The 18,128-nt window shown below is 41.5% G+C and overlaps 1 protein-coding gene across 2 annotated transcripts in view; it reads right to left on the reverse strand.

Moving 5' to 3' along the window:
* Positions 1 to 18,128, reverse strand: part of TRMT61A (tRNA methyltransferase 61A) — a 42,531-nt gene that overhangs the window by 4,565 nt on the left and 19,838 nt on the right. For both annotated transcript variants that reach the window (XM_025188615.2, XM_006130998.2), the window contains exon 3: positions 9,404 to 9,670. In XM_025188615.2, coding sequence (XP_025044400.1) covers positions 9,404 to 9,670 — 267 coding nt within the window. The remainder of the gene's footprint in view (positions 1 to 9,403; positions 9,671 to 18,128) is intronic.

An 18,128-nucleotide genomic window follows, 5' to 3' on the forward strand; every position in this document is an offset into this window, starting at 1 on the left:
GGTCTGGTCCATGAAAGCTTATCACCTATGAAACCATCTTGTTAGTCTTTAAAGTGCTACATAGTCTGATCTTGCTAAAACAAAAGGAAAAACTAACACGGCTGCCTCTCTATTACTATCCTAAGTAATGATGTGAGGCTTGCTGATAAGACAAAGATGGAAAGGCTTGCCATGCCACATCAAGTTATGGAAGTGCGGGGATGGATAGTTTTGAACTCCCCCTCCAGTGAGTTGCATCATGCATCAGACCCTTTGGACTACCGGCTATCCAACAATGCGTACATTACAGGCGTCACAAAGGTGTAAATCTAGTTTCCAGCATTCACAGTTCTTAAGAGCCCTGTTGTCCTTTAGATAGCAGGAGGCACTTAGGATTTAAGAGACTGGAATTTGCATTCCTTTGTTCTGTCATGCGGAGGATTCCCTCATGAATGAAGTGAAGACACGTATGCTCTTCTCATTCACTTGCATGCACCCTGTTCTGTTTCTGGACAATCATGGGGTGAACTGGACCCAATGGTAGTAAAAACAGCTAAAACCCAGAAACTTCCTAACTGAATTTTTCTCAAAGGAAAGCATTCAAAGGAGCCAATCTACTGCTACTAAATTTGTTTAATGAGATCTAGGTGTCATCATAAATTGATAGAGTAATTATCTGAGATTAATCCTGTTCACATTGGGAAGCTGTGTAAGCTTTTTGATCAGAGGAGCTGTCTAAAAATGTTATGTTTATTCATGTATAATGCTTCTGACAAGAACTACAGTTGAGGGGAAGAGACTAATGAATCTGTATGAAAGTGTTCCCCTCCCCCTTCATGTTACAGGCAGTGAATGTTGGAAACGTTTATGGCAGAGGTTAAATCTCACCAAGCTGTAGGCTGGGGATGAGCCCACAGAGTGGCTGGCAGCCACGATAAATAAGCAGGGAATTGAGAGTTCACAGAAGTCAAAGCACAACTTGGGTTGGAAAGATTAAAGAGAAAGATACGAAAAAGGGGTGAGGATAAGAGATAATACTTGGCACTTGCATACTGCGTTGTATTTTCAACATACAGGACAAACATATAATTAATAATGAAGGGACATCCTGACATCCTTAGAAAGGGCTAATGTCTGTTCTAGGTCACATAAATAAAAACCGAGAACAACTAACATTGCTGACTTCAAGAATAATACCAGATTTACACATACGTAGAGCAGAACAGAATTTGGGCCTTGGTGGTTTGCCTGAGCAATGATGAACATCTCTTTGCAATCAAGAGTTTTACTTAGCTAAAAACTGACCTGGTACTTTAGATATGGCCCCAGTTTAAAAAGAAAAACTGGCAATGCACTCCCCTTCCCCCTGGGAATTCTAATGCACACTTCAGATTCAAAAGGATGCAGAATATAAACACAAATGATGTACTCTGTCTTTTGCAGGTTATTATAGGTCATAGGTGCTCTGCTACATCATTTTACCACTGAGGGGTTCTCAACACTGAGCAGAGAATCTGGAATTAGAAAAGCACCATAAAGTTCTATACAAAGGGGCCAATTATTCTGAACTTTGAAAGTGATTCTATGATGTAGGAGACACAATACAGAATTTTGTTTTTCTTAGGAAAAAAGAACACAATTCACTGTGTTGTGGAATTTCAGTGCAGTGTCACAAGAAGAGTGTTAAATTACAAGGATCCCAGAAAACATAGGCACTAATAGTTTGTGGGGGCGAGGTAGCAGTGTCACAGAAAAACATCACTATGGCATTTACTCTGTGCTACTAGAACACTAAAAATATTGCATGTCTAACGGGAGAACAGGATGTCCTTTAAGCAAATGTACATGTGGGTGAGGCAATGAAATTAGAGGATCCTGTTGACAGGGAAAATGAAAGCTCTCTTATTCAGAAAATATTCACTGAATCATATGCCAGACCGTTAGTAAGAGTTGTACATACAATTTTCCACAGACCTCACTTTAATTTTTTTGGGCGGATGCATTCCCAAAAGATATTGGACAAGAGTGAGCTGTTACTGTGGTACTGTGTGCAGGCTGGCCTGAGGGGTATTTTAGGTTTGTTCCATTCTGGTTTCCTGCTGCAGGACCAGCATAGCTCAGCTGCTTGGGCCTGTGGTTCATACATAGTAACCTGTGTTTTCAGAAATGCAGGAGACCCTTGTTCTCCATCCCGTGCTGGATCCACTAGACCACATGTTCTCTCAGCCTACAGTCCCCCTTCTGTAGCTTTGTTTATACTGCATTTTTAAACCTCTAGTTAGTAAACTGCTATTTAATTCAAGGCACATTTAAATGGCTACCTCTTATACTCTACAAAGGCTTATTCTAGGGATGTAATAATGTAGTTGATTAACGGATAAGCAAAAGCTTATCGGTTAATGCCATACACTACATGCCCCCCCCACCCTTTGCCAGTAAATTTTTTAGCAGGCTGGCCAGCAGCCCAGCTCAGTCCTTGTACTGGGCCCTGGACCCACTCCTGCTGTGGTTCTGCATTTAAAGTATATTAGGAGCCAGGCAGGCAGGCAGCCTGGCTCAGTTCCAGCTTGTTTCGGGTCTGGGAGCTCAGATCCTTTCCTCCCAGGCAGGGGCTGCCTGGGGACTATAGAGTAGTCGACTAACCGAATAGAGTTAATTAGGTTAATTGACTATTCAATTAACCAATATTTAACATCCCTAGCTTATTCAAGGGGGTCAAATGTTTGTTGTTGATCCTAGAACAAACTTGTGGCAACAAGAGCATCACGAAAAGTTTGAGCACTGTGTGCACTGGTGGAGTATGGTCTTCAGTAAGGGTGTGAGTCTGCTAGATTCAATTCAATGTCTTGCCACATACACCGTGTGTGACCCTGGTCATGTTTTTTAATTTCTCTGTGTCTCAGTCTCTGGAATGGGGATAACAGCATTTCCCTACTTCACCTGGATGCTATGATTATAAACCTACGAAAGACTGTGAGATACTCCGATACAGTGAGAAAGGCCTTTATAAATGTAAGCGGGGTCTGAACCACTGCTTCCAAAGCAGCCCGTTGAAAGGGGACAGGAGTCCTGGGTGTGGTTATGCTCACTCAGTTGTTTAGCCCTGCAAGGTATTCAACTGTTGATATGTAAATACAGCTCATGCTAGAGTGGGAAAAAAATCCTGGATGTGGTTATGTAAACCCAGTTCAGCTAGTGCTATAGGCCTGATGGATGGTCAACTGTAAGAATGGAATTTTGCCTATTGTAACTAATGTGACTGTTGTGGGGTCACAAACCATGTTAACCCTAAATGTACGAATTGTAAAATATGACCACCAGTGCTTGTAAGAGAGAGACTGTCATTGTAAAGAGTCTTGGATGGACAAGCCTTTCCCTTCCAGACTCAAGTGGATGGGATTGGGGGAAGGAGCTTGAACCAGCAGGCTACTTGCCCTCCAGGCATGAGCTGTAAGACTGTTTCAATCAATCTCTCTCTCTCTTCCCCTCTCCTCTCCTGTTCTAAGGATAGAACTAAAAACAGACACCATAAGGGGTCTCCTATTATTTTAAAATATTATTCCAGCAGAAGCTGGAATCTTTTGGCCAGACTATGTGGTGGGCCAAGAGCTGAAATCAGAGAAACTGACTTCACAAAAAGCTGAAATCACTAGGTTTAGCCCAAAGCCATTGCAGAAGCAGCAGTAGGTGGCCGGCAGGGCGCCTGGCAGGAGCAAGCAACCAGCCAGTGGCTGGCAGGAGCAGCTGGCAGGCAGCTGGTGAGAGCAACAGCAAGCAGCCAGTGGGGTGGCTGGCAGGAACAGGTGGCTGGCTGGCGGGAAAAGCCAGCATGCGGCCGGTGGGAGCAGGGGCAGGTGGCCAGCGGGATGGCTGGCAGGAGCAAGTGGCCAGTAGGCCGCTGGCGGGAGTGGCTGGCTGGTGGCCAATGGGAACAGCAGCGAGTGGCCAGCGGGGTGGCTGGCAGGAGCAAGCAGCCAGCAGGGGGTTGGTGGGAGTGGCCAGCTGGTGGCTGGTGGGAGCAGCAGCGAGTGGCCAATGGAGTGGGTGAGATGCCTCTTATTCCCACCCCCGCAAGGGTGGGAGGTGAGCTCTGAAAATCACCTCTGAGCTCTGGTCTGCCCTCACCAAGGCAGTAACAGTGAGTGGGGCACAGAGAAAGGCTGGGCATGTGACTGGGACACTTACATTGCTGGACTTGTGAGCCTGAGAGGCAAAGAACATTGCTCAATCTGCTTGAGCTGTGGACATTTACTTGTAGAGCGGCTATGAACGGTCTGTGGTGTTTTCCCAAGTTAATGCCATATAACTTCTCTCTCTCTTCCATTAAAAGTTTCTTTAGACTCTGTGTTGGCGAGTTAGGAAGCATTGCCTCTCACAGGCACCCAGGTGTGTGTGGAGTTCCCACGCTACTGGGTAGGGGCTCAAGCCAATTCTGTGTGGGATGGATGAAAAGAAAACCCACAATATTAAACCCGGCCCTGGCTGCTGCCAGCGCTACTGTGTCAGTGACCTCTGGTTAATTGGAAAGTGATTAATCTGAAGTAAAATACTCTAGTGTAGAAAGTATTCTAGAACTCAAATTCACAATGGCTGCTCAATAGAGGAACTTCAGTTGATCAGCGGGGAGGGGAGCTTACAGCAAACCCTCATGTCAATGATATCAAGGACGGGACAGATGACACTGACTTCTCTGCACCACAGACTCCTCTGAAGATTTCCCCATTAACCCCCAAATTAGGAAAAACCTGTGGCATAGTTTTCCCTTCTCCCTCGGCCAGCTGTAGGTTGCTATAGGCAGGGGGACCATGAACAACATATAATGTTCAGGAGAGGGAAGGGGGAAAACAAACCAAAAAAAAAAAAAAAAATCAATGAAACCTTTTGCATGGAAACAGTGTACACTGAAGGGTTTTTTTTCCCCAAGTTGAAAGCTGATGTTAGCCCAATACAGATAATTCTTTACCCTGCTCACAGGGCTGTTGGTGGTGATTATATATATAAAAAAAATTTATAGACACTGTCTGAAAGAATAATGAGATAATGATTACACAACATTCTATCTTGTGCTGGGAAGCTAAAGCCCTGTTTAAAACCTATTCTGAATAAACAAAAAGTGCAAAGCATTGCTGTACCGTTAGCGCAGGAATAAACACAAGCCCTCAGAGTAAGACTTATATAGAGGAACCTTCCACTGACAAGGCATAACCTCAGTGGACCAATTATTTGCACTAGACAGGCATCACAATAAGTTAACCTGCCAACACTGGGTCACATGCCTCAGTTGATATCTTAAGAATAACTGTGCAAGTTTCTTTTAATTAATAGGTCACTTAAATTGAAGTGGAAAGTCTGGATAAAAGGGTTAACATTGCATAAGTTTAGGACTCAGACTGTTGATCTAAGCAGTACCAACAATGTTTATAAAGCAAAAGTCTTGAGTAAAACACACCACACATACAGTTGTACTTTGCCTGTATCATTAAAGGAAAATTTAGAAGTCTGCATGAACATAGTCTTCTGCAGCCTTGAAAGCACTGGATAACATTTATGATGGAGGGAAGGATGGTTGGAGACTTAACATTAAAAAGCTTTGGTTCAACTCTACTCAGCTTAGAGTATTCTGCAAGTAACGAGTTCTAGAATATCTAGAGACTATATGCAATCAGGTTATTTTTAATTTACATGGCTATTGGGGCAGATTTCTCGCTTTGTTTTTTATTCAGCCTCAGGGGTAGGTAAGATCTTACCAAAAAAATCAAGGTCAGACATCAGCTATAGCTATGAAAAAAATATCAATCAACAGATGCTGCCAAGGCAAGAGCATAGGTCTGGAAATGGAAGCAAAATGGGCAATGAAGCATTGCCAAGCCACTGAGATATTAGAAGGCTTTTTTTTTTTTTGGGTATAGGTATGAAAAGGGAAATCGGCCGAGAAGCATACAGCTAAGGAGATGAGGAGTCTGAATGGGCACAGAGCACATCATTAACAAAAAATAAGGGCTTTTGAGCCACAAATCCACTGGCCATTTTATTCTCCACAATACAGCAGTGCTTTAAAAGGGGAAGCCAGGACAATTGAAGGCAGGAACATGAAAATGTACTCTTTAAACAGGACTATTAACCTTCAGCCTATAAAAATACTGAACTACAGCTATTCAGAGCTTGGGACCGAGTAGAGAAGAAAAGAATGCTTATTGTAAGGCTTTGTTGAACATAATAGCTCTTAATATCCTTCTAGGTGATATTTCTATTATAATTATTAATTCTGTGGTGTGTTTTTGGGAGACCACCAGAAAATGGTGTACATTAAAATAAGATTGGAATAAGCATATTTAAGTATCTGTTCTTAAGACTGTAAGTAATAAAATGACTACTATCCAATTGCATTGTTGTTATTTTTGCATTATGGCCATCTTACTTAGAATAAAATCTCCTGTATGAATAGCTTGTGTGTCCCCCCACATATCTTTCCCTATATGAGAAATCATTTTCTCTAATGATAATTACCACTCATCACTGAGAGCATTGGTGAATAAAGACTTTAAGTGTACTCAGTATTCCCACTATAGAATAGCTTTTGATTATGTGAAATCAGCTAAACAAAAACGCACATTCGGATATTCTTTTAGGGATTTTTTCAGTCACCTTGGTAGCATTTTTTAAACTTTCCAATCATCATTGTTTCTTGTTATATGGTACCCACCAAAGGAATAGATTTTCAACACTGATAATGGAAAATATATGTTGTACTGCAACATAAATCAGTCTTCAGCATAACAAGTAGTGCAAACATCCAAATGAGGAGACTTAAGGTATGTCTACACCGTACTCCAAGCCGAGGCTCTGACTCAGGTGTGAGTCCAAGCCTTCCTCTGTCCACACACAAATCAATCTGACTGAGGGCAGCAAGCACTTAGGATCTGGCTCATAGAACTTGGTTGGGTGGGAAGGCGGGTCACAGCCCAAGGGCTGCTGTGCCTTGAGCCCATGCCAGTTTGCAGTGTGAACATAGCACAAGCCATAGACCCATGTCAGAAAGTCTGTGTAGTGCAGGATGCACACATGAGTACAGTGGTGGGCAACCTGTGGCCTGCAGGCCACATGCTGCCCATAAGGGTTGTATGTGTGGCCCACAAGACATTTTGTTTATATTGCTCATGAGCAGGAATGCCAGATTCTGCTGGATTCTGGCCATGTCGGTTTTTTCGTACCAATATTACTAAAGTGAGATGCACTTAAAGCGAAGTGTGTGCTGACTGCACACAACATGAACTGTAAAAGCTCCCTGTACATCCAATCAAAGCAGTGCTACAGTTCAATCAGCACATCCCTAAAATTCTAGGCACACAAGTGCAGTTAGCAAATCTACTCTATCCCAGGAGACTGTCTTGGTTATGACGGTCTTGCAGCCCACTGAAATGAAGGAGGGCCACTCATGTGGTACACTCACTAGCCTAGGTGGCCCATTGCTGCTTTAGCACAACCGGCAAACCCAGAGCTAACAACTGTAAATCCAAGACACTCAAGTGTAGGCTTAGAAACACTGAATCCAGGAGCCCAGATGCCAGGCTTAATGCGCCTTGTAGCCAAACCCTTACAGTGTTGTCAGTTCTCGGGTAGTGTGGTTTGTTTACAACAATCCTAATTTCAAAAGGGGATTGACAATTTTGCCTTCCTGTAATACAGGGCCACTTAGCAGCAGCCAGATGTGACTTTTTTCTATTTTGCACTGGGTAAGTGGACGTTCTATTACAGCACACAACAAGAGACAGCACTAGCTATAAATCTATATAAATAAAATCAGCTTTCCAGGATCTCAGACACTGCAATGTTCCAAGGATTCTAAGCCTGGAAAGCTTCAAGTACATCTACTTAGCAGTCTCAACATATACTGGCTAAATAATTCAAGTTGTACTGCGCAATGCAGCTCCCTTCATCTGGGGCTGAGGAGTCATCTGAGTATTACGCTCATTGGATTAGATAATTTGAGCATGGCAAGGGCATTCCATAGCACAGTGTGAATTAGTTTCTCAGCAGACACTGGGAGCAGCTAGAAATGCAACTGTAACCCTTGCAAGCCCAGAACATTCATTATGGGATTTTTTGTTTGTTTGTGATTTTAAACTGTACACTGCTTCTGGCAAACTGTTAGAAATTTTTGAGTGACAGCGGAGGGATCTCCACACACAGACTCCGATTCAGCCAGGTACTTAACATGGGATGAACTTTAAATACATGCTAAACTCCTCTTGTCTTCAACATGACCTAAGAATGCATTTAAAATTAGGCACACTCTTCAGTGCTTTAAGGAACATAAATGGATTTTAGCAGGTCAGTAACTATGTCCCCTGCTGAATCAGGGCCCTAGAAAGAGATGCTTTGCATTATACAGGAACAGGCTCTTGATTAGGAGAACTCTCTTTGTGGTTAAACTAGGGCATTTAATAAAGGATATCATAGCCTGTCCAAGGCCTTGTCTACACAGGAATTTTTTTTAAGAGGGTGTAAGATAAGGTGTGACTGTAAACTAGTAGTTTTCGTTTTCAACCTATTTACTAAAGTAGGCCAGATATGCAGCTCACTCTGTTTATAGATAGAATGTGGGAGTGGCCTACATACTATCTGCATATCCCAGAGGATGTCACATGGGCTGCAGCTGTGTGCTGATTGGGCCACAAGCTGCCTATGGGTTGAGAACTGCTGCTGTAAAACCGACAAAGCATGACTGGTAGAACATACTTATTCCAGTATAACAGTGGCTGTATTCAGTATAAGTTATGTTGCTTCTATAAACAATAAGAATGTTCATAGAGGCATTTATATCAGGATAACTATACCATCGTAACAGATAAAACTTTCCCCATGAGGAAAAGCCCTAAAGTCCCACTCTCACTGAAGTCAGTGACAAAATTCTCACTAAATCTAAAAGGGTAGGATTGAAAAAGAAAGAAAGCGGGCATACTTAAGTAAAATCACTTTTCTAGAGATTAGGTGTGTGGTGTTTATTGAACCTCTTCTACTCAAAACCTGCAATGATTAACAGGAAGTGCTGTTCCAGTTCTTTCTCTTTCTCTCTTACACACACACACACACACACTTTCCAGTGAAATGTCAGAGATTTACTTTCGTCAGTTCTTCCTACACTCTCTTGGATCCATTAGAATATATGCTTGACAGAGGTTCAAAAGCTTTTTATGTGTGGCACATGACAACTGCAGCAGTTGTCACAGAAACCTGTGGGAGAAGATTGTTTTTCTTCTAAGGCTCTCTCTGTAAATGTGAAGACTTTTTTGTCGTCTGAGAAAAGACAACAGACTTGACACCAGAATGGAGATCACACAACAGAATGGGTATACCCTTAATATGTAGGTTCAAAGGCAGAAACCACACACCCCCACAGATCTGAGTATAGAAGAGAAGATACCTTCAATCTTCAGTGCTGATTTTGCATGTCCTATTGCTTCCCAAGGTGACGGAATGTCTAGGAATACTGCATCTGCAACATTTGAGACCCCAAACCCGTTTTTACAGACGTCCTGATTCTTCACTGTAACAAGGTGTTCTACTTTATGCTCCTGGAACTCCTCCTCCGCTTTCTCTGCTCTCTGTTGGTGGAACTCCACTGTGTACAGATGCCCTGTAGGAGCCACCGTCCTGATGATAGCATGAGAAAGAGAACCACTTCCGGTACCTAAAGAAAAACAAAACAAAAAAATATTTGAAACACTTTGACACAAAGGTCTAAGTGCCTGTAGAATGGTCTTTCCTAGTGAATTAGCATAAGCTCAAATGCTTGGAATATTAAAAAAAAAAAAAAAAAAAACACAGAATGAATGAAATCATTAGTAAAATTTATAACAGCACACAGCCCCACATTAGCAAGGACATGCACTAGACGACCCAATGGGTTTTCTCCATGTTTAGATTCTAGGAACACGGATCAAAAGTCATGCAAGACTTGAATGTTTTGCCTTCAAAAGTAACCTTTTCTTTATAAATTCCTACATCTTTCTGATTCAACATTTACAGAAAGCAATTTCCCCATGGGTCCTCAGATCACTTGTTGAACCAACACATGAGCTGAGAAAGAAAACTTGATGTTATGGAAAGCACCTACCCATCACTGTGATTGTTTATTCCTATATATCCTGATAAATAAAACAAACATTATATGCACAGAAACCATAAGTTCTCCAACCATTATCCAAAATTTCTTTTGGGGGAAAGTCAAGAACAAATTGTTACATCTCACTTAAGACTTTTGTATTAGGTGAAATTTTGCTGACAAGTATCAATGTCTGAAAGTCCTATTTGTGTCCATACAAGCAAAGCCCTTCAGAACAAGAATTATTGTTATTGCTTCTTAGTATTGAGCACTACATATATTCAAGGTGCTATAGACTAAACCCCTGTGAGGTGCAGAGCACACTCAATTCCCACTAATGCCAATAAGATTTAAGAGGACTCAGCATCTTGCAGTATTGTGACCTACACAACCCTGATTCAGAAAAGTACATACCTAACTTTAAGCACGTAAATAATCTTAATGAAGTAGAACCACATACATGGTTTCAATCCGGTATGGGCTAGAGAACCATGCTGCATTAGACCTATATCAGTAAGCCAGAGGATTTTGTATTTCAGGGTGTGTCTACACAGCAGGACTTAACTCTAAATAAGCTACGCAAATTGAGCTACACCAATTGCATAGTTTATTTTGAAATAGCTTATTCTGAAATTGGGAGCATATACATGGCACTTATTTTTAAATAGAGCTCTCTCCCTATGGCTTCCCTTACTCCTCATACAGTGAGGGTTACAGCAGTCAGAGTAAGAAGTCCGCCAGCTTGACAGTATTTCAATTTTACTTCAAAATAACTGCAAGCTGTGTAGACGTAGACTAAGTTATTTCAAAATAATATTACTGTAATGCTTGCATTAAACAAAACAGCAAACAAGCAAACTCAAATTCCTAAACTTCTTCACTGTACAGATTACCTAACCAAATTGTTGCCTGAAGTTCTCCCTATTCAAAGGAAAAAATTAGCACATTGAGGTGAGCATCACACATACACCAGGGAGGGGCCCATTACCATGGGCACCCAAAAAACAGCACACAGACACTCCCATCCATGAGTTGTAGAGGCACACACAAGTATTCCCATCCTCTTAAAATGGATTCTAATATGGTAAGCAGGACACTATTAGAACTAACATATGCATAGCAATGTGATATTGTCTTCGGATTGATTTTTAGGACAACAGCAGTGAGCTATTGATCACAAGATGCTCAAGTGACCAAAATCCTGACCTAATGTCTCCTGCCAGAAGGCATGATTGCATGACAGAACTTTTGCACCCCCAGGGAATGTAATTATTTTACCTTCCAACTGGCTAATGTTGCACTCTCTCTGGATCTATCCGCAGTTTATGTAAAAGAAGCAAACAGAAGAACTGTCAGCACAGCTGTGACACAAGTAGAAAGCGAGGCAGCTTGTATGTGTATCTTGTTTCCTTCTTCATATTCTTTTAAATTTTTAATGACCTTCCTCTTAAATCTGCTCTGAAAACACCACAGAAGATGTTGTTTTTCTCCTTTTTTAAGATCCCCCACAAATGCTCCAACCCAAGACCAGAAATAAAACAAGATGCTGAATTTAAAAAGGAGGCATGTGCAGGTGCATATTCCATATACTGCAATTCCTTAAGTGAGGTTACTAGGAATCACTTTGTCACCACTTGAGTACTATGAACACAGGAAGAATACATGTAACCATATAAAATTCTATTATACTAACGGCGTCAATGCTCTCCTTTCTAAAGATGCTTACATGGCTGCCCTTCCTGCCAACGTTCTCAGCTTCCCATTGTTATGAGAACAGCAATTCTTAGTCACAAAACCTTGTAGAAATTAGCTTTTCTAAAGGTGCTGAACATTATAGATACAATCCTGTGAAGCACTAAGTGCCTGGCCTGCTCTGACTTCAATCCGAGTTCAGGGCTCTCAACACCATGCAGAATAGGTCCCTTCACAGATTAATATTTCCCCCCTGCATTCACGGCAGTTCACTGCATTCAGCATCTATCCATTGGGGATTTAAGAAACTGCCATTGCTACCCAATCTGCAGTACCTTACGAATGCAGGGCATTAACTGGATGTTTCTGGTGCAGCGCAAGGGCAAGAAAAGGTTATTTCCTCCTCGGCTACTGATACGTAATGATAACACTCCTTGATAGTTTCTTCCTCTCATCTCCCCAATTTGTTTTTCAATTTTTTCCTGAGTCCTAATCAGCAACTGAAAAGTAGAATTCAGCAAAATGCTGCCTACAATGGTTTCAAACTGCAGCACTCCAAAGAGGGCTTTTGCTAGGAGCAGGAAACAATTTTATCTGGCTGCTCTCTCTGGGATACAGGATCATTTAGGCAAGCAGCCAAATGCAGGGGGCACTGAATGTTTGCGATCTATTGCTCAGTTTGTGCTAAGATTTTAATCACATTGCAATAATGTCTCCACAATAATATTCTCTCTCTCTCATATTTAAAACCCAACAAGCTAAATTCAGTCCTTGTCTTCAGTAGGATTCCATTCCCTAAACAACAGCAGTAAATTTGTCCCAGAACTGTTTACACTGGGTATGTGCTGAAAGCAGGACAATTTCTGGGACAATTACAGTTTTTGTAAGTTATACACTAAGTTGTTTGAGTTTTTGATAGGTTGTAATATAAATGGTCTTACAAATTAAGTTTACTCTCTAGCATATTACCACGTATGTATCAGTAGTATGAGGACAGCAAAATCTAGGTTACTTTACACTGCATTAAAAAGCTGTTCTTAATGGCAGCTACTGCTGTAGAAATCAGGTATGTAATTGCATGCAAACACCATCTGTGAATCCCACTCAAGCTGCTACAGGTCCAGAATAAGCCTGTGGTCATTGTTAATGAGCTTTGCAAGCCTGATGTTTCTCTTTACTGACTAAATATTTTATGATTTAAAAGTTCAGCCACAGAGTTACATTACTGCAGTGTGCACACATAACGGCATCAGGCAGATTCCTGTGACAGATCTCTCTTCCTGTGGGCAAAATTCATAACCCGAACTATTGACAATGTATGGGGAACCATAGGCACACCAACTCCATGTCTGGTGCTAGAGCACTCCTGGAAAAAAAAATTGAGTGATTAGCATTTACCAGTAGCCAGCACCCCACACTGACCCCAGCACAAAACAGGGTTCTGGGGTGTTCAGGAGCTGGGAGGAGGGGAGAAGGAGGGATGAGATGTGTTCTGGAGAGAGGGTGAAACTGGGTGGGAAGAGATGGGGTGGGAAGAAACGGGGTGGTGGAGAGGACAACCCAGGGAAAGGAAGAAGCCAACGCCTATATGGGGTACCAACCTAAGGACCAAGGAGCCAGAGGCAGGGATTAAGCTCCTGTGCACAAACCACAGAGGCTTTGTAGCTGCTTGCAACTCTGTAGATCAATGGGCCACTCTCCACCAGCTCACTCACATTCCCTTCTCCCCTGATGAGCCTCAAGCTCTATGGAGCTAGGTACGTCCTACTCCCAGCCTGCCTAGCTGCAAGGCACTCCATGGTTAGAAGGATTTGTGCCAAAATACCATGTGGTATTTCTGCATCTTCCCACTGTTCCCATCAGTGTGTGGGAAATGCAGCAAAGTAGTGATTAAATAACCATACAAACCTTATTGATTGCTCAGGCATAGCTGTTCTTTTCACTCACTCCTTACTGTAACAAGATTTTAAAAGCAAAATTTCTGCACAGACCCCAGCCATCTTGATCTGCATGTTTATTTTATTCCTCATCTGTTGTAGAAGGGCATATTTGATCCCTTAAAATAGTTTATGATATTTCAAAACTATGTAGAACACATCACACCACACCAGTATGTATATTACCTATAAATGCAATTCTATCTAGACACACATCACCTCATGATCACTAAACCCCAACAGTATATTACCAGGAAGCAAAATGCAAACAAGTGATTGCTAACCAGTTCTAAACATTAAACTAGCTTGCTTTTCACCTGGCAAGGGATACTTAAATGTGGTCTCCTGGAAACCCACCAGCTTTTGTATGTAGGAATCCAAACTTTGAGTTGCATTACCTTTGGTTGCTACAGATGGTGCGCACAGGCAGGGGTACTGGAACAATTTGTATAGCAGGGGTGGGGACTGAGAACTATTGAACAAAAGTGCAAAACCCTGTATATAATAGGAGCCCCTCTAGTTACTCCAGTATCTATCTGCACAGGATCTTTCCCGGACTTCCTGATTATAGGATTCTGTTTTTAAACAAACAAAACATTTAATTTTTAAAATACAGATGTGTATGGCTGTGCAGATGTGGGTGTATCTGACTTGAATCTCCACTGCCAACCCTGTAATTCAGAGGTTAAGGTTAGAGAAGCTCACAAATCCACAGGCAGTCTCAGATTGCTAGGAGGTAAGAAAAAGTTAAAAAATTTAAAGAGCACTATCAAATATTATGTCAGCATAATATTCATACAGCATATCAGTAGATTTGTGGGGATGACTGCAAGATTTGGTCACATGCATCATATATTTGGGTGCAGCAAATACAATAAAATAGCGATATGCAGTCACATTTGCCTGTCTCTCAGCTGCAACTCTCAAAGCTAGCAAATGATAATAAAGTGGTGGCAAGACATGAGTCAGCAGCAGGAACTGATGGAGTCTCACAGGTCAGGAAAGAAATAGTCTCTAGGCAGTACTAATGGCCGACATTAATCTGTAGGGGCAAGAGGTAGGACAATAAGGATATGCACAATAAATGCAGAGAACAGGAAAGTAATTATTCATTATTTTGCACACCCAAAGGCACACTATGGATTTAATGGAAATAATTCTTAAAATGCTTACTGTCCAAATTCAAGTATGATACATGCTGCTGGGATAATACGGACACAAAAAGGGAGGGAAGGAAGGAGAGAGAGATAACAACACAGTCTCAGGGTTACTTCAGTAAGGTAAACACACACCTCACAGGGCTCTTTTCTAGAAGAATAGCTCTCTCAAGGAGGACACAACTGAGTTTTTAAGAAGGGAGATGAATGAGGAGCATCACTGCGTGGTGAACAGGTTTAGAAAGTGCAATCCATGCACAGGTGCATATGGGAAGGAAGGGGGAGAAAGGGAAGTATCCAGGCTGGCATCAACAGCAGAGGGGATGGGGGGAAAATGTGAAAACAGAAGTTTCCTTTCTTGAAAAGAGAAAGGAAGATTCTTACAGGAAGTCCATCTGCTGTCAAAATGGAGATGTGTGGACAGTTCCTTAAGCTATACCATAATATCCCTCTTTGGTCTCCAGAATGTAGAAGCTGTCAAACAATGTGCTTAATGAAACTACCCTTGCTGACAATACTGTAGCCAAAGGCCTTTCTTAGACCTACTACCTTTAATGTGAAGACTGCCTTGACTTTAGTGGGCTTTGGTTAGATCTACTTATACATCAGAGGAGTGCCATACCCTCTCGTGTGTTGACAGATGAGGCTAAGCTTATACTGAATATGCTTTTCAACAGAGATCAAATTCTCGCTTTTTCAGATTTATTTTGCTCATGCAATAGCCAAAGGATAGATATGGCAGATTAGTGTGAATATGTTCCCAAACCGAATGAATTATTACCGGGTTTTGGGTCATGCTTTATATTAGAAGTGCATTTATTGATAATCATATGGGAAACTAACAGATTATAAACACTTGACACATGCTATGTCTATAACATGATTATAAGAACATGAGTAGAAGCTGTTCTTGAAAGTTGTAAGCATCATCCAATTGAGGACTTTAATAATATATATATATAAATAAATAAAATGTACCCTTAATATTAGAGGTGACCAAAGTTCATTGAAACATTTGCATAACTCATTTAGAGCACCTCTAGAACAGGCCTGATATTATCTTTAAGAGCTTCACAATTGGCGACAGAAGAAGCCATACCACTCCCATCACTGAAGAATCCAAAATCTATTTTCATATGGCACTGAAGTATGATTCAGCAATGCTGAACACAGGATTTAGCCAAAGTAAAAAAAAGGTAGGTATTCCAGTGAGCGTTGGTGGGTTTGAATTTGCTCTAGGACTGCCGATAGTTAATTATCATTGGTAGAGCTGTCCAGAACATTTTCAACTAAATGTCATTTCATCAAAGCTAAGAGGTTTCCAAGATGTATCCGTTTCAAGGAAGTTTTCTGAGGTTCAAGACTGATTTCTGACCAGACTTTCACTTAAAAGATCAGCTGTTTTCTGATGGAAAACCTGTTCTGACAATTCCATTAAAAAAAAAACACTCAAAAAGGTTTGTTTCATTCTAACATGGAACAAAAATAAAATTCTGAATTTTCAAAGGCCGATGCAAAGCAGAGTTGTTGTCCCTGGAGCAGCTCTGATCACTAAATAGAAAACAGCCTTGTCTGGAATGTTGCTGTTAAGAGTCATTCTGTAGAGAAAAGCGACATGGAGGGAGATTCATTTCTATCCCTTAATCTAGGCCACTGGTTCTCAAACGTTTTGGCCCATGGCCCACCCAACTCAATGCAGACCTTTCCGTGGACCTCTAGCTCCTAATGGAAACTCACTGTTAACTATACAATTACTCCTGAGCCATTTTGCTAGTGCTGCAGCTAAGGAGAACAGTTTAATTTAACCAGTAATAAAGGAAATGTTAATCCATTTTTTAATACAGATTAAGTGTTGTAAACTAACATAAGAAAGTTAAATTGTTAATTTAAGTCAATACAAAAGCTTTCAACATTGTCTTCATTTATAGTAGGGGTGAGAACCTTTTTTAGGTTGGGGGATAAAGACCCACAGAAAAATCATTTGGAAGTCACGCAAGTGAGAAGCAAAAACAAAACAAACTAACAAATCCCACAACCCGCACTGAAGTGGCCCCCAGCTCAGACACTGCCCTTCCCTGGTGATCTGGGGGTAGGAAGTGGAAGTAAAAGGCCAGGAAGGACTGAGGTTTAGGGCTTCCCATAGGTCAGATTAACCCTTCTGGGGTTAGTGGATTTGTAGACCCCTCTAGGCTCTGGGGTGGAGTAAAAAGTGAGGGTTCCCAGCACCATAGCCTGCCTGGTTCATACTTTACTGGCACTTTACACCACTGTAACTTGCTGTGCATGTGTGCAGGCGCGTACGTACATGTCCACACCCCTGAACCAGATAGTTACAGCGCTGTGAAGTGCCGGTGTAGACTTGGTCTGTGTATCCCATTATCTGACTTTTTGTATCCCTTTTTGTAGGTTCTCTCATTGTGAGGTTACCCAATTCTGAAAGCAGTACTCTAAAAAGTACAGTATAAGCTCAGAGCTATGAGCTGAACAGTCAATTACAAACCTCATTTGCAAGTGGAAGTATGCAACCAGGCAGCTGCAGCTAGAAACAATCCCTCCCACCCCAAATACAGTACAATACTGTGTTGAATATAACTACCAAAGAAAGAAAGAGAAAGCAGCATTTTTCTTGTGTAAAGTAAAGTTTCAAAGCTGCATGAAGTCAACATTTGGTTGTAAACTTATGAATGAACAACCATCACGTTAGAGTAGTGTTTCTTAAACTTTTTAAGACCAAGGAACATCAAAAAAACATTTTTTTAAATGAGGAACACCAAGGATTCCCCCCCCCCCCCCTTCAACAAAAAGGTCAGGGGAGGGGACAAAAGGGTTGGGGAAAAGTTATAAGGTCGCCTGCCCTAAGGGCGGCCATTTTGAATTCTGTTCTCCGCGGCACGTCTGACTGCCTCGTGGCACACCAGTATGCCACGGAACACGGTTTAAGAAACACGGTTTTAGAGTTACGAACAGCCTCATTCCCAAGGTGTTTGTGACTCTGAAGTCCTACTGTAACCTTAATTCTGATAGAACTGGCAATAGGTAAATATACATTATTAATTTAAACAGCAGCAGGAGATGGGGAAGGAGGAAAGGTTCATAGACTAAGAATCATGAGACATTCGCCAGATTCCTATATACTTCAAAACAGGAGAAGAGAGCATTTGTACCATTTCGTTAAAAATAAAGTAAGCAGAAAAATAAGCTGTAGTAATACTTATTAGGAATGTAAGTGACTAGTCGACTACCTGATAAGCAAATGCT

Source organism: Pelodiscus sinensis, chromosome 4 (assembly GCF_049634645.1).
Source record: "Pelodiscus sinensis isolate JC-2024 chromosome 4, ASM4963464v1, whole genome shotgun sequence".
In the NCBI taxonomy this organism is placed as follows: Eukaryota; Metazoa; Chordata; order Testudines; family Trionychidae; genus Pelodiscus; species Pelodiscus sinensis.